A 25,645-nucleotide genomic window follows, 5' to 3' on the forward strand; every position below is an offset into this window, starting at 1 on the left:
ATGAGTTAGAATCACTTACCAATGCTCTTAAGTTGCATTTTTCCAATGCCCAGAATGAAATGATGATGAAGCCTACTTTGCTGAAACAACCATTGGCAACCTTGAACACCTCCGTACATGATATCCCTTCTCAATCTGTGGGGTCGTTTGGGGAATTTGAAGGTGAATCTGGGAAGCTTATGTTGTCAACGGGGAATAACAACGAGGCTATACAAACAATCGTGAGGCTTAAGGCTATTAAATCCAAACTGTGGCAAGTTCAACGAGAGGAAGATGAAGAGGAGGATTGGGACGACGGTTTTGCAGGTTACTCAGCTAAAGAAGATGACGAGGAGGAGGATCAGGAGAGTGCAGGGGAGGAGCTTGACTCTCTAGTTAAGTCAAAGTCTCATGGAAAAATTGCAGCAGTCCCCACGAGCAAACTAAACCTCCATGCTCCTGCATTTATTCCCAGAATGTCTCCTAGTGCTGCAATTCCAATTGCACCAGCTGGAATTTTGCCTCAAGATGTAGCAACATCTTCCAAGCAGCTTACTATAGGTGCTAACAGCAGTTCCCCAACTACAAGTCCAAGTCAAGCTGCAACTGCAGGTACAAGGCGGACTGTTAATGCTGAAAATCCTACAGCTGATCAAGCAAAATCTGGGCAGCAGCAATTGGTGACCACTAAACCACTTATTCCAGAGGAGGAGAGAAAGCTTTTGGAAGCTATGGTAAGTTCCATGCATGTAATTCCTATTACATCTAGCACATGTCCTGTAGGTAGGAAAAAGAACAAATAACAACACATTAGACAACAACAAAGTAAGGCAATGATGGCAACTGGAGAATCTGCCTTGGTGTCACTAAATAAGATTCAAAATGAACCACAACCTGTGAATTTAGTGAGAGAGCTTTTTGAACAAGGAGAAGAATATGCAATGCTACAACAGTGTAGAGAAGAGGTAGCAAAAAAAAGGGGATCTATCACCAATGCATTGCGGCAAAGGTAAGAAGACTCATACAAGGAAAAATAGTTGGGACGACAAGGTTAGTGATTTTTTAAATATTAGGCAACCTCCAATGAGAGTTGCCAAACAAAAGCAGGCTGCCCCAACTACATCAACGAGGTCCAATCGTTCAAAAAAGAAATGCTGATTTTTGAATACATTTTGAACACGGTTGAGGAAAACAACAAAGAATTACAAATTGAAGATTTTACAAGTTTGGAAAAGAAGGGACAAGAATTTAATTCCTACTACATTCTATTTTATCATTTTATAAGTATACTCATTTGTAATATCATCACAGAGTATGTTATAAACTCTGTGATGATCATTGAATATTTGGTCCGTTCAAGTTCTTATTTTTTACATGTTTGTTAGTAGGTGAGGCCTTTTCTTTGCCTCAATAGGATTAGTAAGGTAAGGTTTAGCCCGGTTTGTGTTGCCTTGATCCTATGCCTTTGGAAAAATATCCACACGGCTATGAGATTATATGCCCTCGTGAGACTGTGCCGGCAGCTACACCATGAATCCTCTACATGAGGCTGCCATCATAAGGCAATGTGAGGCGGAGAGGAGTGATTATATAGCCTAGACATATGGGTAACAATACCGGTGATATTGTCCCCCTTATTTGTACTTTTCCTAATTGTTGTATTTTTCTTTTCTGTTATTAATAAAAAAAACTAGTCCTAGGTGCTTGCCTAGCGGATTGCCAAAAAAAAAATATTTTGGGAAAAAATGGTCTTGGAAAAATGGTCTTGGAAAAATCGCCTCTAGGGTTCTAGGAATTGAAAATTTGATGAATGGGGGAAAAATCTCGTCTAACTTAAGTTTTGATTAGTTGAAGGTGTCGCATTTTCTACCATTTGAGAACCCTGTAAATGCGAAAAAGTCTTCGCAAATGCGAAGATTGGCTCAACCTGCTGACCTCGCAAATGCGACCCAGTGTTCGCAAATGCGAACTGTAAGGATCGTAAATGCGATCAAAAACTTCGCAAATGCGAATGTGTCCCTCCCAGCCCACTGCTTGCAACTGCTATGGCCTCTTCGCAAATGCGACGTCTGCAGATTTGGTGCATCAACTGCTGTTTTTTCTATGTACAAACACTTCGTAGCCTATCCGAAACTCACCTGAGCCCTGGGGGATCCAAACCAAACATGCACACAAGTCCTACAACATCATACGAACTTGCTCGCAGGATCAAATCGCCAAAATAACACCTAGAATTACGAATTGAACACCAAATCGAATGAAATTTTCAAGAAAGCTTTAAAACTTCTATTTTCACAATCGGACGTCCGAATCAAGTCAAACTAACTTCATTTCTCACCAAATTTCACAGAGAAGTCATAAATATTATATTGGACTTGTACTAGACTCCGAAACCAAAATACAGACCCGGTATCAACAAGGCCAAACATCAATCAATTCTTAAAAACCATTAAACTTTCAGACTTTTAATTTTCAACAAATATTCATAACTCGAGCTAGGGACCTCCCAATTCGATTCCGGGCATACGCTCATGTCTCAAATCACGATACGGACCCACCAGGACTGTCAAAACACGAATCCAGATCTGTTTGCTCAAAATGTTGACCGAAGTCAACTCAAATAGATTTTTAAGGCATAATTTTCATATTTTATCAGTTTTTAACATAAAAGCTTTTCGGAAAAATACCCAGACTGTGCATGCAAATCAAGGAAGACTAAAATGAGATATTTCAGACTAAAATATAGAATTAGGTTCTAAAACACTAGATGACCTATCAGGTCATCACAATAAAGCGGTTTGAAGTAGGTTTCTCTTTAGCAATCAAAGATGAAAAATGCAGAAGTAATATTTTGGTATGTAAGTATTTTGAAAGATGATGAAGTGATTTCCTGGATGTTGTGGTAGGCATCTTGTCTAAAGTATCTCTACTAGTTATCAGGTTTACAAGGAAGGAAGAAGACAACGGAAAAAAAATGAGAAATTTGTCCAAATAAGCATCCACCTCAGCAAGTATATTATTTTTATGTTATTTTCAGTCCAAGTTGGAGGTCTATTAGTGTGAAGGGTAAGAGCGAGCCAAAAAAACTAACGGCAAGGACCTTTTTTATACCAAAAACTAACGGAGGATAAAAGTGATCTATTTCCGATAGTTTAAGTGTATTTTTAGTCTTTTTCCGTATTTTAAATTTTTAAAAGTGCTTAAAATGGCAATTTCCCAAATTTGGTCACAGTTTTGGAGATTGTGATTATAACGGTCTCCGATTGAGCTAAAATTTGGTAGGTTTATCAGAAATAACCCAGTGATCGATACTCACTGTTGTGCGGTGAAAAACGTTAATTTTAGCGTTTTAAGACTGTTTAGATGGGTTTGATCATTTTTTGGAATTATGGAACTTAATCATTAGAAAAAATTTCGTAGTTGTGATCAAGTGGTGATTCCAGTTAAACCGTATGGTCTCCACTTTTAATTATAGTGAGATAATAAATTTACATGTTGACTTTAGTCTTCCTCCATATCACATAAATTTAATTTATTATGTACCCAATTGGTAAAGTTACTAGTTATTGATAACCTGTATTGACTCTCTATCTGAATTTAAAGGTTGAATCAATTTTGTAATTAAAAGGCAATCATGATTAAGTGGTGATAGAAATATATTTCTATGGTCTTCTACTATTAATTTTAAGTGAGTAATAAATTTACCCGTTAACTTTAGGTCTTCCTCCATATCGGATAAATTTATTGTAAGCTAATTGGGTGAAATACTAGTGAGTGATATCATGTACTTACTCTCCATCTGAGTATATATGTTGGATCAATAGAACTAGAGATATTAATTATGTCGTTCACTTGACATAAATTAACGGTATACTCTTCATCTAAGTTGGGTCTGTTTTAATTTATTTTAGTGAATAGTCTGGCATTACATGTGTATGCTGCATGAGTAGTTCTTTTCCCATCAAAATTTTCTATTCAAGTTGCATGAACACATATATGTTTAGTGTGTTTGAAATTTTAGTATTAAATGGTTATATACAATTGACTGAAAATAACAGTATGCTCTCCATCTGAGCTGGTTTTGTTCCTTTCTAGAATGTATAATTCTTGTATTATATAATATATTTTACATGAATATTCGATTTATATACTATATATACATCTTAAGATATATATATATATATATATATATATATATATATATATATATATATATATATATATATATTGAATGCAATCTGAATTTTATTATCCAGTGTTTTGACTTATTATGATCTATTTAATATTTTATATCTCAACCCCACAATGACTTTATGCAATTTGTCGTATTATTGTTAGAATTTTCTTTTAATTTAAAGGATACAATATATGTACCTTTTGTGAGATCAAGTATGATAAAAAGAAATACTAATTAAGGAAGGACGAGCAAAAGGCTCAGATTACTTCATACACTAAAAAATAGGTCACAAGAGACTCCCATAACATGCTTCATATAACAAGATTTCTCCGCAATGCAAGTGAATTCATAACACTTGAAGATTACTTCTTACAAGGAGGTCCTAGTTAGGAAGTCCACTGCACAATCGCAAAACCAGCTTCCTAACAACTTAATTATACAATTTAAAAAAACATATATAACTACTTTCTCAACACAGAAGAATGAAGTTTCTTTAAGATGAGCAACAATTGGCAGCTCAAACTTCGATGGAGTCCACAAGCAGGGCAATAATGTGAGGTTTCAAGACTTTCTCCGGATGAGTATATCCATCTAGATTGTGTATATATGTAACCTCAACAATACGAGCAAGATTTAGAATACGAGATAAAATCTCCGTAGATACAGGAGTGGGCCTAAGAAATCCTTCATTAATATCCTTCCATGCTGCTTCAGCCATTCCTTGAAATTTAGCCATTGCATCTTTTGTTGATATGCCATAATCTCTCATGCAGCACTCAATTCCTGTTGCAATTTGTCCCCTACTTTTCTCAACCTGAAAGGCAGATAGATTAGGGGCCGGGTTAGCTTTTATATTGCCTCAATTGTTGTCGCAACATTTTGTTTGTCTAAATATCATATAATTTCTTGAGATACATTTCATACCTCATACGTGGCTGTATCATCAATAACTCGGCATATTATCACACTAGCTTCAAGAATTTTAGGATTCTTTGACAACCACTCAAAATCCTGCTCCGTAACGGACTTCATGCCCAAATACGATGTTGTCGCGAGGTAGTAATATGTAGTAGTTGCTAGTGCATTGCTTAGGTATTCAGAAACAGGTGGCATATATCCTTCAATAAACCATGTTGACTCGACATTATAATTTCTTACTACTTCTTTCATCTGCGAATACAAAATATATATGTTCAAGTGTTAGAAAATTTGATTGAATTGTATCAAGTTTTTGATCACTAAACGACGTACACAAGGTAAAACAAAGTGAGAAATGAATTAAGGAAAAAAACATAGCACAAACATACCCTTTCTATTGCATGGCAGACAATATGAGATCTTCCAGCACTAGACAATTCCTTTTCATAATCCGTGTAAAGATCTAGAATAGCTTTATAACTGATTTTCATGTAATCAGGAAGCCGATCAATTTCGTTGATATCCCATCTGTAGGATGACAAAATTAAGGTGAACTCATGCATTTTGAAAGAGCACAACTATAATGAGTAGAAGTTCGTCTTATTCTTTTCACAACGACATTCACTATCAAAGAATAAGTGAACTGATGAAGTTCATACCTTTGTATGGCATCTGTGTATGCCTCAAGTTCTTTAACGGTACCATAAGCATCAAAGGTGTCATCGACAATCGAAATCATTGATATGGTCTTAACGAGTATGACGCGAGCTTGAGAGTATTGAGGCTCAAAATAAACTCCTAATGCCCAAAAGTAGCATTCAACCACTCGATCTCTAGCATATGGAAGTGTTGTTACGAAATCCAAATCTTTCCACCACCTGCAACATAATAAATTAACATCAATACTTGAGATATGATCAATCAAAAAAGGGTCCACATCGTTTTTATATATCGTACCTTGATACTTCGGCAAGTTCTTGTTTGTGCAACATTTGGAGCAAGTTGTAATCCAATTTGGCAAATCGAAGTAACACATCATTTTTTGATTGTTCCTTCTCATAGATTGATGAGATGAAAAATCGGGTCTCTACTCTAGGAACGCCCTTGTGCAAACATTGCTCAAGGGCATGTGTCACTTGCTCCCTAAGCGGAGATTTCAAATGTGGAACTGCAGATTCAAGATGGATAGTGGAGAAAGCAAGTGCGTCTTCTAAGATATCGTCAGCATGAGTCCTTACATGTGAAGCTTCATACAAGTTCAATAATCCTAAGACATCACTAGCAAGAGATTCCTTGAATTTGCCATTTTCGTCTTGGAATTTGCTGAAAATTTCTGGTATTTCAAGAAAGAAAGCTCAAGATTAGTTAACCTTCTTTCAATAAATGGATAATAATTTTAACAACAATATTAAAGGTGTGTTTCATGATGAACTTACCAGGAGAGATGTTGAAACCATGTTGCCTGAGCAATCGAAATTGAAGTGCAGAAGTGCACAAATCGTTGCAGTTTGAGTTTTGGTTGTAAATCTGATCCAAAATATCATCAATTTCTTTCTCAAAGTGGTAGGATATGCCAAGGCGTTCAATAGTGTCTATCAAATTCAATGTGTCAGCCAATTTTCTTCCTGTTGCTAACAACATACTCCTTGTCTGTTCCTTCAATGCTTCAATCTCTTGAGCATACTTTTCAGCAACCTATTTATAATGTATTTTAAAAAATGAAATTAGAAAAACTAATGTTGTTCAATAAAATTAACCTTGCTTACAAGAACAAACCTGATTGTCAATGGAGAATGAAAGGAACTGATCACCCCACAAACTAGGGGAGAAGTCGGCGACGGGGCGAACAATCTCTTCTTCATAGTTGGCTACTGCTGCTGAGGCCATTGCTAATAAAAGATGAGAGTATTGTTTTTGTTATTTTAAGGAAGAAGGAAAGGAACTCTCAGTTGTTGACTTAATTAAATGGAAGAGAATTAAGGGACAAGTATATATAGTGGTGAGAGACTAGTTAATGTAATTGATCAAAAGCACCTAATCATTTCCCAGTTGCCTTACTAGACTTTACACTAGCTAGCAGCCTTTTCATTCATTCTTGGCGTCTGGGGTCTATTTAAAGTATATTACTTTATTCTTTTTCGTCAACTGAATATTACTATTATTTAAATAGCCATATTACAAAATAAGGGAGTAGAGTAGAGTAGAGTTGTTTCCTGGAACTATCAAATTCCTATTACTTTATTTATAAAAGCTAATGTCATTGTTGCGCCATAAATTTCAATTATTAATGTAGTATTTATTTTGGTCAGTTTAGAGTTAAATTGACTGGATGGTCTAAAAGTTAATCAAACAGTTTCCACAAATGAAGGTTTGGTCGAAATTGTAGACCTCCGAAAATGCTATGAGGCTTAGCAATTTCTCACAACTCACTCATTTTAAACAGTGTTTTAAAAAGTGTTTTTTTGGCTGAGCCTTGGGGTGAGGCGCACCAAAAATACACCGAGGTACACTGGCGGGGCGTAAGTATCGTGGAGCACAAGCCCTGACATTCCAGGCATTCAGGCGTATGTCATTGGGAGTATAATCCCCGAAAACTTTTCCAAATTTGAGCCAAATCGTTTTTTTAGTAAATTTTCAAACTAAAAATATCAAAAGTTGGGCACACTACTGAGGAATGTAGACAGAGGAAGACCCAAGAGAAAAATGATGGTTTTGTAGAGCAAACAAGGAAGAATAGAAGAGGTGAGAGGAGGAGGAAGGTGGTGACTAAATGGGTGGCAAAAGACCAGAGTAGCCTTACCACTGATCCAACTACTTCTGCAACAAAGGAAACTACCACTGAACCACAGGAGACTAATAGCCTGTTTGGCCAAGCTTTTTTTGGGGCCAAAAGTGCTTTTTTTGTCAAAAATACTTTTGGCCAAAAATTGAGGTGTTTGGCCAAGCTTTTGGAAGGAAAAAAAGTGTTTTTGAGGAGAAGCAGAAAAAAGTAGCTTCTCTCCAAAAGCACTTTTCTGAGAAGCATTTTTGAGAAAAAAACACTTAGAAGCAGTTTTCAAAAGCTTGGCCAAACACTAATTACTGCTCAAAAGTGTTTTTCTAATTAACTAGCCAAACACAAACTACTTCTTATCAAAAACATTTTTTTTAAAAATACTTTTGAAAAAAAACACTTCTCAAAATAAACTGATTTTAGAAGGATGGCCAAACGGGCTATAAGGCCACTTTGGATGAGGAGGAATTCCCAGCATTAGTAGTGCCAATAAGTAAAGAAGGATCCAAAAGCCAAGGTAAAAGAATTGTTGATGGTGGACTGGAAGATCAGGCACAACAAGCTACAGCTAGCTGCTCCACCAGCCAGGTTAGAAGTACCAATAGATTTGAGGTACTGACTCAAGGATATACATCATCTGATACAAGGGAGGGTGGTATTGACCACCTCAAACCTCCATGATTATAAGTACCTGGAATATAAGAGGGCTTAACAGGCCCTTTAAACAGAAGGAGATGACTCTCTTTCTGAAAAAATATAAAGTTGAAATTATGGGGATAGTTGAGACAAGAGTAAAAGTGAATAAAGCTAGGAGGATTACACAGAAGATTGCAACGAATTGGCAAGCCAATTACAACTATGACCATTCTTATAATGGTCGTATTTGGCTACTGTGGAAACCTCATATAAAGCTTCAAATATTAGAAGTACATGATCAGTTCATCCATTGTGAAGTGGAGGACCCAAGTAGTCGAAAAAGGTTTTTACTCACTGTGATTTATGCAAATAATGATTTGATGCATAGACAACAACTATGGGATAAGCTTGCTTTTATAGGAGCTCACATTACAACTGAATGGCTGGTATGTGGTAACTTTAACAATGTGCTTCATACTGAGGATAGGATTGGAGCCCCTATAACACAGGCAGAGATCCAGGGCGTCAAGGACCTATTAGATCGATTGCAATTTACTCCCTTGAAGAGCAAAGGTTGGTACTACACTTGGTGTAACAAAAGAGATGACAATGCAAGAGTTTACAGTAAGATAGACTAGGCATTTGGGAATTATTATTGGCTGATGAACTATGGTTGTAATGACCCGACCGGTCATTTTACTTTCTAGAATATCATTCCCTTAAATAAGCCTTCTCGTACTTATTTTTACTAATTTATGACTTGCGGGGATGGTTAGTTTGGGATTTGAAAGAGTTCAGGTTGAAATCGGAACACTTGGTTCCTTAAGGTTGGCTTAAAATACCAAGTTTGACTTTGGCCAACATTTTGAGTAAACGGCCTCGGAATTGGGATTTGACGGTTCTCATAGGTTCGTATGATGATTTCCGACTTGGGCGTATTTTCGGATCGGGTTTTGGATGACTTGAGAGTGTTTTGACACCAAAAAGTGAAAGTTGGTTCTTCAAGGTTTTATGAGTTCTTTAAATTTGGTTTGGACGAGGTTTTGGTGATATCGAGGTCCAAATGGAATTTCGAGACCAGAAATAGTTCCATAATATCATTTAAGACTTGCACGCAAAATTTGGTATCATTTCGAGTAGTCTAAGTATGATTCAGCGCGTTCGGAACAATTAGGAAATTTAAAGTTCAAAGTTTGATTCAATTCGGTTTTGGGGTATGATTCTTCGTTTCGTTGTTGTTTTACGCATTTCGTGAGTTCGAGCATGTCCGGTCCGTAATATGATTACAGACTTGCTGGTGTGGTTGGACGGGGTCCCCAGGGGCTCGGGTGTGTTTCGGACCACTCGAAGCCAAGTTGAAAAATCACCAGATTTCTGCTTATAGTTTCCTTCTTCGCGAACGCGGATGGACCCTCGCGTTCGCGATGAAGGATTTGGGGGCTGGCATTTTTGCCCTTCGCGTTCACATAAGCAGGGCCGCGCTCGTAAAGGCCTGGACTCTTTGGCCTTCGCGTTCGCTTGCGAAGGTCGCGTTCGCGTAGAAACCTGGGCCTGGGCCTAGGCCCCCCGATTGCCTTACTGGATGCTTACTGGGTATATATTGTTTATCTACTCATACTACACTTTTATACTTAATTGTACAGGATCTGAGGCAGGTGCAACTAGTTACCCGTCTGGCACGCATACTTGATCTTGGTTCAAGATTTCACGGTGAGCTGCCCCCTTCCAAGTCGTTCAGCAGCATGTTGGAGTGTCTATTTTGTTTTGTTGTTGTCTATTCTATTTCAGGCAGTAGGATAGATATCTTTTATATATTCTACTAGTTGCCCATGTACTTGTGACACTAGATCTTGGCACACATTAATAGACTAGTGATTTTTGGGTTCTGTTCCTATGGTTATAAATGTTTGCAACTGTTTTCCATTTATTATCTTAAATCGGTTTCTTATTCAATCTTTAAATTATGGAAAAATTTCTATATGGGAAGACTAGTTAAAAATAGGAAATCACTAGGTTGTTCACTGTTGGCTTGTCTAGTAACGGTGCTGGACGCTATCACGGCCTGACATGGATTTGGGTCGTGAACTATGGCCATATTGAAGCAGAGTATCTGAATCCTGGAGTTTCAGATCACTCACCTATATTGCTTAAATGCAATTTTGTAGCTCAACAACAGAACTTGCATCCTAGACCCTTCAAGCTATATCAAACAGTACTTCACCATCCAGATTTTGTATTGTGAAAGAAGTGTGGGCACAGGATTATGGAGATGCAGGGCTGTCCAGAACATGGCAAAAACTTAAGAGGCTAAGGAGGCACTAAGGGAGTTAAATGCTTTCATGGCCTCTTACCAACAAAAGCTAAATCAAGCCAAACAGAAATTGGAACTAGCACAATACCATATCCTTCAACCATTATGCCAAAGCTATATAGAACAGGAGAAAGAAGCTTTAATGGAAGTGGAAAAGTGGAGTAATATAGAGGAACATGTTCTAAGGCAAAAATCACGAGTCCCATGGATACAATATGGAGATGCTAATACAAAATACTTCCATGCTCAATGGAAGATGTGCACAAGTGCTAACACAATTCATTCTATTCATAATGATGCAGGAATCAGGATCACAGAACCAAAGCAAGTAGAAGACCAATTTCTCTCTTTCTTCAAGAAGTTGATGGGAGAGTCATCACACATTCTCCCCTATCCAAATTTTGAGGTGATTAAGAAAGGGTCCTTCCTGACAAGACAACAATAACTGGAGCTGATCAAGGATGTCACAATAGAGGAAATAATTAATGTTGTTAAAAGCATGCCAACTGACAAAGCACCAGGTGTTGATGGATTTCCAATTGAGTTTTTCACTCAACACTAGGAGGAGGTAAAAGATGATGTGCTTGCTGATGTGCTAGCCTTCTTTCAAACAGGAAATATGCACAAGGCTATCAATTGTTCTGCTATCACTCTGATCCCAAAAGCCCCCAACCCACCTAGGTTAAGGACTATAGGCCTATAACATGTTGCACAACTATATACAAGATCATCACTAAAGTTCTCACTAGAGACTAAAGAAAGTGATAGGTCATCTGGTAGGAGGATCTCAATCAGCTTTCATTGAAGGCAGAAGCATCACTGATAATATATTGTTCACCCATGAACTATTCAAAGGCTATAACAGGAAAGGGATCCCTGCAAGGTGTGTCCTTAAGGTTGACCTTAGGAAGGCCTATGACACATTGGATTGGTATTTTCTGAAAAGGCTACTGATTGAACTGGGATTCCCACATAAGTTTATTGAGTGGATAATAGAATGTATAACTACTGTCACTTATTCCTTAATACTGAAACGTGGGCTCACTAAACCCTTCAAAGGCTAAGGAGGAATAAAGGCAAGGTGACCCTATGTCACCTTATCCGTTTGTGCTTGCCATGGAATATCTACAGAGGGAATTTGACCAGTTGGCTTTGAACAAGGAGTTCCACTTCCACCCTAGATGCAAAAAATTGGGAGTGATCCATGTGTGTTTTGCTGATGATCTGCTGATGTTTTGTATGGTAGACCTTCCTTCTATTAGGTTGCTCCAACATGCTTTTATGAATTTTTCAAAGGCCTCAGGACTACAAGCAAATGTAGACAAGAGCTCTATTTACCTTGCTGGCATTTCTGCAAATCTGAAGGAGGACATCTTGCAGGAGCTAGGATATAATGAGGGCACATTGCCACTCAAATACCTGGGAGTGCCACTAGCATCAAGGAAGTTGTCAATTAACCAATGCTGGCCACTGGTAGAAAAGATCACTGCAAGGATAAGTTGTTAGACATCAAAGCTTCTATCATACTCAGGAAGATTACAGCTCATAAAATCAGTGATCTTCGGTGTACAATCATACTGGGCACAAATATTCTTACTGCCAAAGAAGGTGTTGAAAATGATTAAAGCCACCTACAGAACATTCTTATGGACGGAAAAGCAGAAATCTCTAGGAAAGCACTTGTGTCTTGGGATAAGATATGCTTGCCACAAGCAGCGGGAGGACAGAATGTTATTAACCTGTACAACTGGAACAAAGCAACAGTGGCGAAATACTTATGGGCTATCACCAAGAAGAAGGATTGCCTTTGGATCAGGTGGATCCATGCTTACTACATCAAGAACCAGACCATTGATTCTATGTCCATACCCAAGAATGCAGCCTAGGTTGTGAGGAAAATTCTTGAACTCAGGAAGCTTATCCTTGAGACACCTACCTTGCAAGGAGACCTGACTTCAAGACTGATGACATTGCAAAGTACACATGGAAGATTCAGCATAAAGAAGCTATATAAGTTGCAGATTCCTCAGATCCAAAAGGTGTACTAGAAATGTCTGATCTTACAACCTCATATACACCCTCGACACAAATTCAACTTATGGCTAGCTGTATAGGGGAAATTACCTACTGTGGAGAGGCTACAGAAAATTGGTATTCAAATTCTCCAAACTTGTGTTTTCTGTGGCATGGATGATGAACACTTTGATCACTTATTCTTTGGCTGTGCATACACGAGGAATATCTGGCAAAGGTTACTGAATTGGCTTGGTTGTCCAAAACAGATAAGAACATGGCAGGAAGAGATGAAATGGGTGACAACCTGTGCTAGGCAAAAGAAAGGTTTTGGGACAATTGTCTTAGCTGTTTTTAGGGTGATGGTATACCTCATATGGAGAGATAAGAACAAGATCAGATTTTAGAGTGGAAGCTCATCACCAGATGGAATGTGCAGAGAAATTGCAAGCCATATACACATCAGAGGCAATACATATATCAGATGGCAGAAGCATTTGGAGGCATTGAATTGGTATCCTTAGACAAGTTTAATTTCTTTATTTTGTCCAATGTACTGCCCTTTTGTTTATAGTGCAGATTGTATAGGTGTTAGGTTGTGTATAGGTTATAGCTGAAATTAAAACCTTGTATAGGTTATAGTTGAGCAATTAGTTGCCAAGCTGAGTTAAGGAACTGGTCAGCAATTACTATATTATATTGATCTTTTTTTGGCAAAATAGAATGGAAGTTTACCGGAAAGAAAAAAAAAGAATCTCAAAAGCCAAAGATTGTTTCTAATTTTTATCACAATTTCATAATTTTTACTCTTTGTTGTTTAGTATACGGAGAAAAAAACACACTTTAGACTTTTATCTGCAAAGTGTTTTGCCTTCCAATTCTTACTCTGCTCCCATCCTTGCATTTCCTTCATTATGCTTTGTTTTCTCCACACACCAAAAAAAATTGCATTTTTAAATATATTAATTTCAAATTAGTTTTTGAATTTAAAATTTCTTTTGGTATCGCTCTGGTTTAGATATTGCTTTGATGACATAGGTGTAATGTATCTTTACTTTTCAAGTAAAAAAAAATTGTATGATTCATGCGCGCATACATATTAATTTTATAAGTTTCTTAAACTTTTTACAATTTTAATGTATTTTTCTTATATATATAATGATTTTATTTAATTTATAAAATATAAAAAATAAAACACTTCACGCCTTGGGGCTTTCACCTCGTCTCGTATTAAATAAAACGCCTCACCTCTCGCCCACACCTTTTAAAACACTGATTTTAAATAGACAGTTTTACCCTACTATAGTTCTAATTGAAATTTAAAACTTTCTTTTTAAGTTACTTTGGTAATATATACTAGTTTACGTCTTTTTACATCTAATTGGTAAAGCTTTGGTAATATATAAGTAGTTTACTTTGGTAATATAGAAGTAGTTTACGTCTTTTAAAACTTTCTTTTTACATCTAATTGGTAAAAGCTAGATGATGGGCTTGTACAGCAATTTCGAAATGGGATTTTTACTTATCTATACCATATATCAAATTTTATTACCAAAAATGTTCATAATTTGTTATTTACCCGTGTAGTCCACACTTTTACTACAAATTATATACCAATCCCAAAATAGGTAGATTTTGCCATAAAACGCGCTAAAATGAAGGCACCAGATCTGCGTGTGATTCTGTCAACATCAAATTCGAATTGCTGCGTAATTCTCTCCTTCCTCAACGGAAAGAGATCTCTCTTCTCTCACTCAATTACAATTCTCAAAAAACGCAAGCTACTGAAGCTCCAGTAATCAAACGGAAAGGAGATTTCTGTTCTTCATCTTCATCTGTTCTTCCATATATTTTCCACCATTGATAGCCATTAAAAAGCTTGAAAGCTTTGAATTCAAATTTGGGTTTTCAAAAATCATTATTTGTTTGGATTGGGTGTTGTTGTAAATAATTCAAAATATGTTTAGGAGTTTATATCTCAATTTTGAGGGGTTTTGGTGAAGATTAGACTTGGTTTTGACTTAATTTTAGATTGAAACTCGAAGAAGAAGAAGAAGAAGAAGAAGAAGAAGACGTATTTCCAGAAATTGTAGATAAATTGTAGTTAAATTGTAGAATTGTAGATATATTGTAGATAAATTATAGATGAATTGTAGATTGGGAAGACTAAAACTTTTACAAATCTTCTACAATTAAGTCGAAAATGCCAATTATGCTACAATTGAAATGAGAATTTGGATATTAAAATTCAATGTATCTATTTTGTAGATATCTTGTAGATAAATTGTAGATTATTTGTATTCTGATTGTAGATGCATTATTTTCTGTTTTCACAAATCCAAAACGACTAAAGCTTCTATAAAATCTTCTGCAAAAAATAGTCTACAATTTATCTACAATTTTTCTAATTTGACTACAATTTGACTACAAAATATCTACAAATTCTGGAAATATGTCTTCTTCTTCTTCTTCTTCGAATTTCAATCGACTGTGTTAACCAGTAACCTTCAACCACTGCCCAAAAATAAAAAAAGAGGTCAAAGAATTTCGAACTCTCTGCCATTATTATTTCCAGTGGGAATTCAAGTGGTTGGATCAAAGAATTTAAAATTTTCTTGTGAATCTGAAAATATGATATTTTTCGACGGTGGTGGGCAGTTGGGGATGATCAACGAGAGGAAGCATAGGAGCATCGTGAGTTGTGTGTGTGTTGTGAACAGTTGAGATGAAAGGAAAGAGAAAGTGGGAAGATATAGTCCTATAATTATGCCTAATATAAATGAACCCTTAATTATATCCCTAATTTGAATTATGGTATAGAAATGGTAATTTGGTATGCTTAAATGTAATAAACACAAATCTTAAACATTGAGGGTAATAAGGTTTGATATATGGTATAGATAGGTAAAAATCCCTTTGGAAATACCTGTCCTTGAACAATTTTGTAAAAATACTGTTATACGTCCAATTAGAATCCGAGTTCAATGTTACTAATCTTAAAACACTGAACAGCACACAGAGTTTACAAACGAATGAGATAATTATAACACATTAAAAAACAATGAATTTGCTACAATTAAAAATTGCGATTACAAAATGTAAGTGCCACAGATGACATAAAAAAGTAAGTGAAAAGAATGCTACATATGTTTTTTCAATCATTTCCTAATCTTCTCACAAAACCATATTATGTTCAACAAAAATTCCAAAGTTGCACTTCCTCTGACAAAACAACATTACAAGAGTTTCTTTTGCAAGCTGGCACTATTAATGGGGAAGAAAACAGAGGTTGCAAATATGCAAATTGATTTTCATTCTCATCCAGTAATCCACTTCCAAGCACCGCCCGAGCCCTGTTTTTGAACAGATGCAGCACGCTCCATGTCACGTTCCAATTCAGATTTCTCCTTTCGTAGAGCCTGAACTTCCTCCTCTATAGACTGCATGGAACCGAGCATCTTTTGTAGCTCCGCTATTTGTGCCTGAAGATGCCATAAAATCTCACGTTTTGAATTGAGACATAAATGATTTGATTGCTCCGATATAGGACAGTATTGTCAAAGGTGAAGAGCTCTAAAAAGCACTCTAGGTCAATTGGGGCTTTAAGCGCATAGCGCAATTGAAGTGTGGGCTTTAGTTAAAAAAGGCGCAATGCAAAAAAAAAATGAAAATATACATGTAATTCAAGAGAAAAGTAACAAATTCATTTATATTGTTTTCCTCAAAAAAAATATAGTCTAGCATTGCTCCATTCAAGATAGAACTCGTGGTCAGTAAGGGGCACGTCTTGGTGCCTTGCCTACACTAAAGCGCAGCTTAAGTGAAGCGAAGCGTCCTCCCTGAGCTTCAAGGCTTAAGCGCGCCTTATATTAGCCTTTGACAACACTGATATAGGATACGGAGGAGAGAATTAGACTTTAAGTTCAAAAAGGAAAGAAGTGTCAGAAGTATAACCTCCAGTTTAGCACATGTTGATCTCTCAGATATAAGTTGACCTTGAACTGACTGAAGCTCCTGTAATGAAGCAATGAACGTCAAGAATGGATAAGTACGTGATTATCAATTCCTATAGAAGCATATCACTCTAATGAGAGTACCTTGGACAAGTCAGCATGAGTGCTGTTGACTTCTTCAATCTTGGCCTTGAGATTAGCATTTTCTGCTTGGACGTCTGCAAGCGATGACTCCAGCGCCTTTTTTTGTAGTCCAAGTGCACTAATTTCGGCCGAAAGCTTTTGCTGAGTGTTATCGACATGGACTTCCTTAAAATTGGAATCTTCTCTTTCAGATAAATCTAACTTTTCAGGTTTAGTTAAGGCATATGCAGCTCTAACAGAAGCTGCTGCTGCTTCGGCTGCTGGTGACTGAAGTATCTTGGGATGTAATACATCCCTTGGTTTAGGCCTCATAACATATACCTATACCAAAAACGCAGTAATTTAGGAAAGAGGGCTTCGTAGCACAAAACGTTTAGCTTAATACCATTTCCTCTCAGACTAGATCTAGTGAACATATGATGAATAATCCCTCCTTTCCGAGTCAAGTAATAATAGTTATATGAGACACGACTCAATGCTTCTGTAATCCATCTATCTCCCACAAGAAACTCTAAGGCTGTTGAAGAAAAGCGAATATAAAGGATTTAGCAGATACCTCATTATTGTACTTCCCGTTGTAGCCACCAAAAGCAACCAAGAATTTCTCACCATCAAGTAATGCTGAAGACACACTCAGTCCCTGTTTCAAAATGTCATATCAGACAGAATCGTCACCAAAACCTAAAGACCAATTTAGAAAAAGAAATACACAATCTCAACGAAGTTTATGAATACCGGGAAATCATATTGTCATTGAACAGAGTATCTTAAGCTAATGAAGTTTACCAGAATATTTTTTTACTCTTATGAGTTATGGGTTTACCAGAACTAAGCGGGTGTTTCCTCAAAATATACAAGTTCTAGATAAGTGTACTACAACAACTCTCTTAAAAAAAATTAGTGTGGTTGCAGTACACTTATCTAGACTTGCTTGTATATTTTGAGGAAATACCCGTATATTTTGTACAATCACACTCTGCTAAATGCTTTCAATTTCTAATCCTTTTGTTGTTTCGTCTGGCAAACTAGAACTATCGTGCCAGTGTGCTTTGTCAATCCTTCAATAAACATCCACTCACACCAGCATAAGTTTCATATACTTGAAAACATTTTAAATCAAGAAGCTGAACAGACGAAGAGCAGAATACAAGCACACCTGCACTACAAATGCTAAGAAATCGAGAATCGAAGTCATCTCAAAATGAAGAATAGCTAAAATTTGACGAGCTTACGTACAACTCAGTAAGTTTTGCATAATAATTGGATCAAAGATAGAATAATCCCACAGTCAAAAAGGAAAAAAGGATGGCATAGAATGTACAATACAACTAAGAAGATGCAAGATTGTGATAAGATCATGATGAAACTTCCAAAGAACAAGTAATTCTTCAGCATTTAATGGAAAAAAGTGCAGAGCAACAAAATAGTTTTCAAGTGAAATAGGTTATGCATCTAACGAAATCAGCAGCATAAATAAGCATACTTAAGCCAAATGCTCAAGCTTGATTTTTCATAGGTACCTCCAACTTCTATATCCAAATTGGTTATTTTTACCCCCTTCCTTTTCCTTCTTTTTTTTTATAATGGGAATGCTGCCCCCTAATTTGCTTCAGTGGTAAAGACACGACATGAGATGTGTGAACAAGGCGCATGTCATGAGTTCGAAACCCTGCCACTGACAAGGAACCTGGTATTTAAGTGGGAGCAGGATAAAGGAGAGGGCGCATACTTCCTCGAGTACCTAACATGTGCACCAACTAGGGTTGAACCAGCTAAATCACATGGAATATCTAGGTCATCAAGAAAGAACAACAGAAATGCAATTCAGGTCTGAAACTGGCAAGTATAGAAACATATTTTTACATTTTTTTTTATGAAGTAGATTCATTAAATGGCATCAAGAAGATGATAAAAAGCTTTTAAGATTACAAACGAGATTTTAAACATATTTTTACAGTTTACTTCAACTGAAGGAACAACCTTGATTTTCTTGTAGAAAAATCAATCTGATTCTGGGAAGCAAAGTGAAGCGAAAAAGTTCCCCATATCAATATTATTTTTCTATTTCCGTATTAACTATTTTCATGGCACAATTTCAGATTTTTTTTTTCCTTCAGTTTCTTGAAAGAATAATTTCTTTCACTGAAATAGAAAGAGTAGAGCTGGTTCATCAGTGTCGACATATTACGAAGTCCTGCTCAACCGTGTCCCGCCACAATTCTAACCGAGTAAAGGACATAGTCCCATAGATTACTAAAAGGTCTTTTTTTTGGATAGGATACTAGAAGTTTCCAGTAAAGAAACCTTAGATAATCCAACTCGGTCCAAAAGATACCACTGCTTAAGCACAAGATATTCTTCCTAAGAAAAAAAAGGGATATCTTATTTCCCGGAAGAAGGTCCATTGCAGAAAATATAATGCTAGGGGAGATAGATAGCAGATGATAACCTCACTTGCGAGCGGATCTCTCCCCTTTACAGTTGCTAATACTGACACTACAAGCTTCGACATATTTAACACAAGAGTTTCTGGCACACCTGCAAAAAGAATAACATTAAACATAAAAATAGAAATAAAAAGATATGTGCATCATGAATCAGAATGCACAGAGGGTATGAATGAAGAGGCTGCTTAAATGTTTCACTTACCACTTCGGTTATCTCCGCCACCAACGATATACCAGTTGTCACCTAGAGTAACACCAGCATGACCAGCTCTTGGACTAACCAGATCCCCCTGAAGTTGTGGTCGAGACCATTCCATCTGCCAATGAAGAGGAGGTTTTCGAAATTTTACAATCCAACTGACTATAATTATTCATAACACTTTCTTTGGAGATCATTCAAAGTAAAAAATGGCTGCATCGTGAGTACTAAATGGCTGCATCCAAACAGGTAAACTATACCGTTTCTAAGTCAAGGACATGAATATCGTTGAAAAAAACTGAATGAGAACATCCGCCCAGAATCAGAAGGTAGCGATCAGCATGGAGTGCAGCTGTATGATCAAATCTGGGAGCTGGGGATGTCTGCCTATCAAAGCACAATGAATTAATGCAGATGCATAATTAGTGAAGAAATAAATTTAGTAAGATACTTACGTGGTCTCAACAGTACTCCAAGTCATTGTCTCTAGATCAAGAACATTAACATCATTTAGCAGAAACCTATTCCGGTCTTCTCCACCAAACATTATGAGTTTAGATCCGAATATGGTAACAGATTGCCCACCTCGGGCTACCTGGAAGACACAATAGACAAGAAGCAACATTACAGCTCTCAACTAGAAAGAAACAGCATAACGGCAATCAGTAGTAAGATGACCAGCAGATACACCATGAAGTGAGAGGGAGACTCGTGTAGTTCCAATAAGTTCGAGAATTGCCCAAAAAGAAGGCTGTGAAAGGGAAAGAGTGAAATCTTAGAGGAGGATGGTTACTTACCGGAAGTTTTCCAAAGGTCTCTATAACACCACATTCATATGATTGAAGATCGATGAAACGAACTGCAAGATACAACGAGAAGATTTGAAGTTAAGATGAATAAGCATCACTTCCTCTTTTTAAAAGGCTCCAAAGGACAACAAACCTGTTACTGTATCAGAAACATCCTTTGAGTGACCAGCAAGAAATAAAAGTTTATTTTCCCACTTAATCTGCCAACAACGTCAAAGAGCAGCACCAAAACAAGAAGAATAGAAGACGAATCATACATCAGTGGATTATTAGCTAGAGCGAGTGAAATGGAAATTACCTGATTGAACAAACATATAAAATTGAAGGAGAAAAAAAAACAGATCCAGCAAATAAAGCAATTAGAACATAATAATATTAGGTCAACTCTCACCATATTGTGGCCAGAGGTAGCTGGAAGAACTCCAGAATTCAACTTTATAATGGACCATGACAAACTTTTTAGATCAAAAACCTGCGGAATGGAATTAATTAAAGAAAGAAAAGAACAACAGTGTACGTGAAATCAAAAACTATTATAAAACCCGCAAAATACTTGGAATTGTCAAACAAGAAAAACTGATCATAAGATTGACCAAATACCTGAATGTCAGACAGGTATCGTCCATTACGACTTCCACCAATGATGTATAATTTTCCATCAACTGTGGCAGCTGCATGCTACAGTGCAATAGGAAAGTCGTATAAGAAGTAATATCCTAAGATATAATCAGAAGACCCACGAAAAATAAAAGTACCATATTGGGATAAAGAAAAGAATCAGAATATGAAAGCCTGTATACAAGAACAAGGGTGATATCCAAAATTGCAATAACTATTAGGGTATTAAGCTGCTTAGCCATACTATGAAAGTCTGGGAGAGAGTGGTAGAGCTAAGGGTGAGGAGGAGTGTGTCTATTTCCGAGAACCAGTTTGGGTTTATGCCGGGGCGTTCGACAACAGAAGCCATCCACCTTGTTAGGAGATTAATGGAGCAGTATAGGGAGAGAAAGAAGGACTTGCATATGGTGTTCATCGACTTAGAAAAGGCGTACGATAAAGTTCCCGAGGGAGGTTTTGTGGAGACGTTTGGAGGCTAGAGGTGTACATGTTGCCTACGTTAGGTTGATTAAGGACATGTATGATGGAGTAAAGACCCGAGTGAGGACGGTGGGTGGGGACTCGGACCATTTCCTGATTATGTTGGGGTTGCATCAGGGGCCGGCACAGCCCTTTTTTGTTTGCTCTGACGATAGACGTACTGACGCGCCACATCCAAGGGGAGGTGTCATGGTGCATGCTATTTGTAGATGATATTGTATTGATTGACGAGACGCGAGACGGTGTCAATGCGCAATTAGAGGTATGAAGGCAGACCCTAGAACCTAAAGATTTCAAGTTGAGCAGGACCAAGACAAAATATAAGTTCAGTGGCGAGACTCAAGGAGGGGGAGGGGAGGGAGGCTGGACTCGCAGGTCATCCCTAGGAGAGGAAGTTTTAAGTACCTTGGGTCTATTATTCGGGGGTGGGGAGATTGATGAAGATGTCACATATCGTATTGGGGCGAGATGGATGAAATGGAGACTCACTTCCGGTGTTTTGTGTGACAAGAAGGTGCCATCGAAACTTAAGGGTAAGTTCTACAGAGTGGTGGTGTGACCAACAATGTTGTATGGGTTTGAGTATGGGCCAATCAAGATCGCTCATGTCCAGAAGATAAAGGTAGCAGAGATGAGGGTGTTGAGATGGATGTGCGGGCACACCAGGTTAGATAGGATCAAAATGAGGTTATTCACGACAAGGTGGGTGTGGCCCCTATTGAGGACAAGATGCGGGAAGCGCGGCTTAGGTGGTTTGGTCATGTGAGGAGGAGGAGCACAGACGCGGTGAGAAGGTGTGAGAGGTTGACATTGGAGGGCCTACGGAAAGGTAGAGGTAGGCCAAAGAAGAGGTGGGGAGAGGTGATTAGGCAAGACAGGGCGCAGCTTCAGCTGACCGAGGACATGACCCTTGATAGAAAGGTATGGAGGCCGAGGATTAGGGTAGTATAGTAGGTAATCTAGAGCATTCATAACAGTAGTATTGGCACCCAGTCTCACTTGCTGTTGGTAGTAGGTTTTTATGACTAACCATTGTTTTCTTTCATTGTTGATCACTTTACTATCTTATTGTTTTTATTCTGCTTTTATATGGCTTTTTGGTATTGTCCCTTCTTGTCTATATTTTCATTAATGTGGTGCTTATGCTTTCCTGAGCCGAGGGTCTATTGGAAACAGTCTCTCTATCCTCACAAGGCAGGAGTAAGGTCTGCGTATACACTACCCTCCCCAGACCCCACAGTGTGGGATAATACTGGGTATGTTGTTGTTGTTGTAAAAGAATCAGAATATGCATGACAACATTGTGCTATAAAGCTTGAATGGAAGAAGAAAAGAAGTCAAGAATGGCATAACCAACACAAGATCTTGCACAATGTGATCATATAGGTTAATATAAAAATATAGAAGTAGGGGAACCTTGTAGCGTGCAGCTGGTCTCGGACCAGAGACAGACAGAGGAGTCCATTGGTCATAGGTTAAATCCAAATACCAATTTTGACCATCAGATCCCATAGCAGCTTAATTTTGAGCTCAAGAAACCTCGTCTGTTTGGACAGCACCAAAGAAATCAGTTACAGGTATAGCAGAGCACATAACATCATAACATTACACGTTATGAAATGGAAATATAACACCAGAGTTTGATGATAGTAAAGAATAATGAATTCTATTCTTGATAAAGAGAGTGAGAATTTTTGTGGTAAAGGGTGGGCTGTTTATCAAGAGCCGAATCAACCCTTTGCTTGAGCAGGAGCAGCTTATAGAAAATCCCGCTAACCAGTTACCCATCAATTCTTATAACCAATTATGGAACTGAATTTGGCTAAAAATTGGACCTTTTTAATGAACAATACTTACTTAATTGATCAGAAAGTAACACAATTAGTAAGCTAAAATTAAGTTTTCAAAACTTACTAATTATTGTGTATATATAAATATATTTTCAGTGCATAATGCACTATATTTAAATAAACTCTACAATAACACTTCAAAACAAAATTCCCTCAACACAATGTAAAACAAGAACTGAAAATTATATGCAAAGAAGACTCAATTTGAAATGTGTATTTACATCCATAGCTTACATCAGAAAAACATAATCAGGTGCATACACAGGTTAATCAAAGCATGGGATTCAATTTCTAAAGACAAGAATCAGTTAAAAATCAATTCAAATTAGGTGAGATCTTAAGATTTGTCAAACTTAATGCTATAAAATGTGCCAAATACCTGGAATTAACAACCAAAGAAAATAATGCTGACAACTGAAAACAATCAAAAGACTGTTTTTTAGCAAGATCGAAACAAAACAAAGAGAACTAAGCAACATAACTTTATAAAAGACAATTCAACTAAGCTCAGCTTCATCAGTATTGCTTTAAAAAAAACCACAAATGTCTCTTAGCTAACTGAACAATTCCATCATAAATTTTATATACTCTAAAAACCTATATATGTGTGAATCTCAACTAATAATTATATGCAAGCAGATCATTTAGGTAAAATATTCGATTTAGTAATCTCTCATTTTGATTATTTTCTATCATAAATTGCATTGAAAAAATACATAATTTTATCAAGAATGCTGATTTTCACATCAACCCATTTGGGAAAATCATCAAACACATCAGAATTATATGAATACAGCAATTTTTTCACATATAAATCTCATGGCTTTCATTGACAAATCAACATAATTGGACAGAAAAATGGTTTAAACAGAATAAAAGAAACTTACAGCAAATTGGGGATACGGATCTGAAAATGAACTGAGATCGGACGGCGGGAATCGTCCGATCTCCGGAGGAACAATGGGAATGTACGGATTAAAGGTTACGGAATGAGATCTTGGGAAGGTCTCAAGTTCCTCTTTTATTTGGTTTTTTTCTTTTTGGTCTTTTATTTGGTTACTTAAATTAGACACAAAACTTACCAAAAGAATTTTATTTTAATAAAACAAATCTAACCTTTTTTTCACATAAAATATTACTTCTAAATATGTCTAAAAATAAATAAATACTAAAGGAGAAAGAATCCGAAGTTAATTAAATTAATAATAGCAAAAATTGGACCGACGCCTTCAGCTAGTAGCTTAGTAAAGGGGAATATATATTACTACCCTTTAATTGTCAAACTATGTATTTGAATTCTTAATTATTTCTCTAAGAGAAGAATTTCAGCATCCCTTCGCTTATTGCTGTTTATACCGATTAGTTATCACACATATAACAATATTTGATATTTAGATGTTATTTGACTGTAAAAAAATACCTAAACACTCATTTATTTCAATTTATTTATGTTATAAAAATAATATTACTTACTTTTAAATAACAAAATATTTTATTAATAAAAAATTTTAAAAAGATAATACAATATTAATAAGGTGATTGTGTGGAACAATTAATGGCAGAATACAAAGAATTCCTAATTTCAATCTTTTAAATTTTTTTCTATCCTTGTTAACAAGTTTTTGCCGTTTTCCTCTCACGCATCATGAGGCCATTTTGGATTGGGATTTTTCTTACAATTTATATACAATCCATTATTAGTGTGATTAGGGGATTCTTTGCTTGAAAAATGGCCTAGTTGAAGGGAACGAAGTTTATCCAGTTGTGTGTTACCTATTTTAAGGCATAATTAGCGCAACTCTTCTCTTTCTTTGATATAATTACTTATTTTAAGAAAAGAATAATGTATGGTACAGCACTATACAAAATAAAAATAAATTTCATCAAAATTTAATACAAAATTTGATATATCTACAGCAACATGCATACTAAAAATAAATTTCATACAACTAATTATACAATATAGAACTAATTTGTAACTTATCCAACTTTCATACATCATTCTTACCCAATTAAATACAACCACAACATCATCCAACTTAAATATAATTTTCATACAAATTTTACACAATATGTTTTTTATATAATTTATATATATTTTGTATGTGGGGTGTTCTTCTGTTTCTTCTTCGAATTTCAATCTGAAAATCCAGCCAAATCTAATCTAATCTTTACCAAATACCCTCAAAATCAAGATATAAACTCTATAGAATATTCTCAATCATTTGTAATAACACACAATCCAATTTTTTTTGAAAATCCGAATTCGAATTCAAAACTTCGAAGCTTTTTAATGGTTATCAATGGTGGAGAGTCAAACACCTTCAAAATATATTAA

The 25,645-nt window shown here is 36.5% G+C and overlaps 2 protein-coding genes across 2 annotated transcripts; both read right to left on the bottom strand.

Moving 5' to 3' along the window:
* Positions 1 to 4,497: 4,497 nt before the first annotated feature.
* Positions 4,498 to 7,046, bottom strand: LOC142166228 (5-epi-aristolochene synthase 3-like). Its single transcript, XM_075224828.1, has 7 exons — positions 6,851 to 7,046; positions 6,511 to 6,769; positions 6,032 to 6,407; positions 5,734 to 5,952; positions 5,464 to 5,602; positions 5,081 to 5,326; positions 4,498 to 4,970 (listed from the first exon to the last, which is right to left on the bottom strand). Exons 1-7 carry the CDS (start codon positions 6,959 to 6,961, stop codon positions 4,674 to 4,676), a joined length of 1,647 nt encoding a protein of 548 aa, XP_075080929.1. The 5' UTR covers positions 6,962 to 7,046; the 3' UTR covers positions 4,498 to 4,673.
* An 8,782-nt stretch (positions 7,047 to 15,828) lies between these two features.
* LOC107826575 (acyl-CoA-binding domain-containing protein 4) lies at positions 15,829 to 24,366 on the bottom strand. The gene is made up of 14 exons (XM_075224829.1): positions 24,195 to 24,366; positions 22,874 to 23,001; positions 20,960 to 21,037; positions 20,751 to 20,831; positions 20,493 to 20,559; positions 20,348 to 20,409; positions 20,006 to 20,145; positions 19,811 to 19,937; positions 19,554 to 19,668; positions 19,354 to 19,442; positions 17,461 to 17,544; positions 16,905 to 17,225; positions 16,762 to 16,821; positions 15,829 to 16,289 (listed from the first exon to the last, which is right to left on the bottom strand). The coding sequence occupies exons 2-14, from the start codon at positions 22,967 to 22,969 to the stop codon at positions 16,125 to 16,127; spliced, it is 1,485 nt and encodes a 494-aa protein (XP_075080930.1). The 5' UTR covers positions 22,970 to 23,001; positions 24,195 to 24,366; the 3' UTR covers positions 15,829 to 16,124.
* Positions 24,367 to 25,645: the final 1,279 nt, after the last annotated feature.

This window comes from Nicotiana tabacum, chromosome 11, assembly GCF_000715075.1.
Source record: "Nicotiana tabacum cultivar K326 chromosome 11, ASM71507v2, whole genome shotgun sequence".
Classification (NCBI taxonomy): Eukaryota; Viridiplantae; Streptophyta; class Magnoliopsida; order Solanales; family Solanaceae; genus Nicotiana; species Nicotiana tabacum.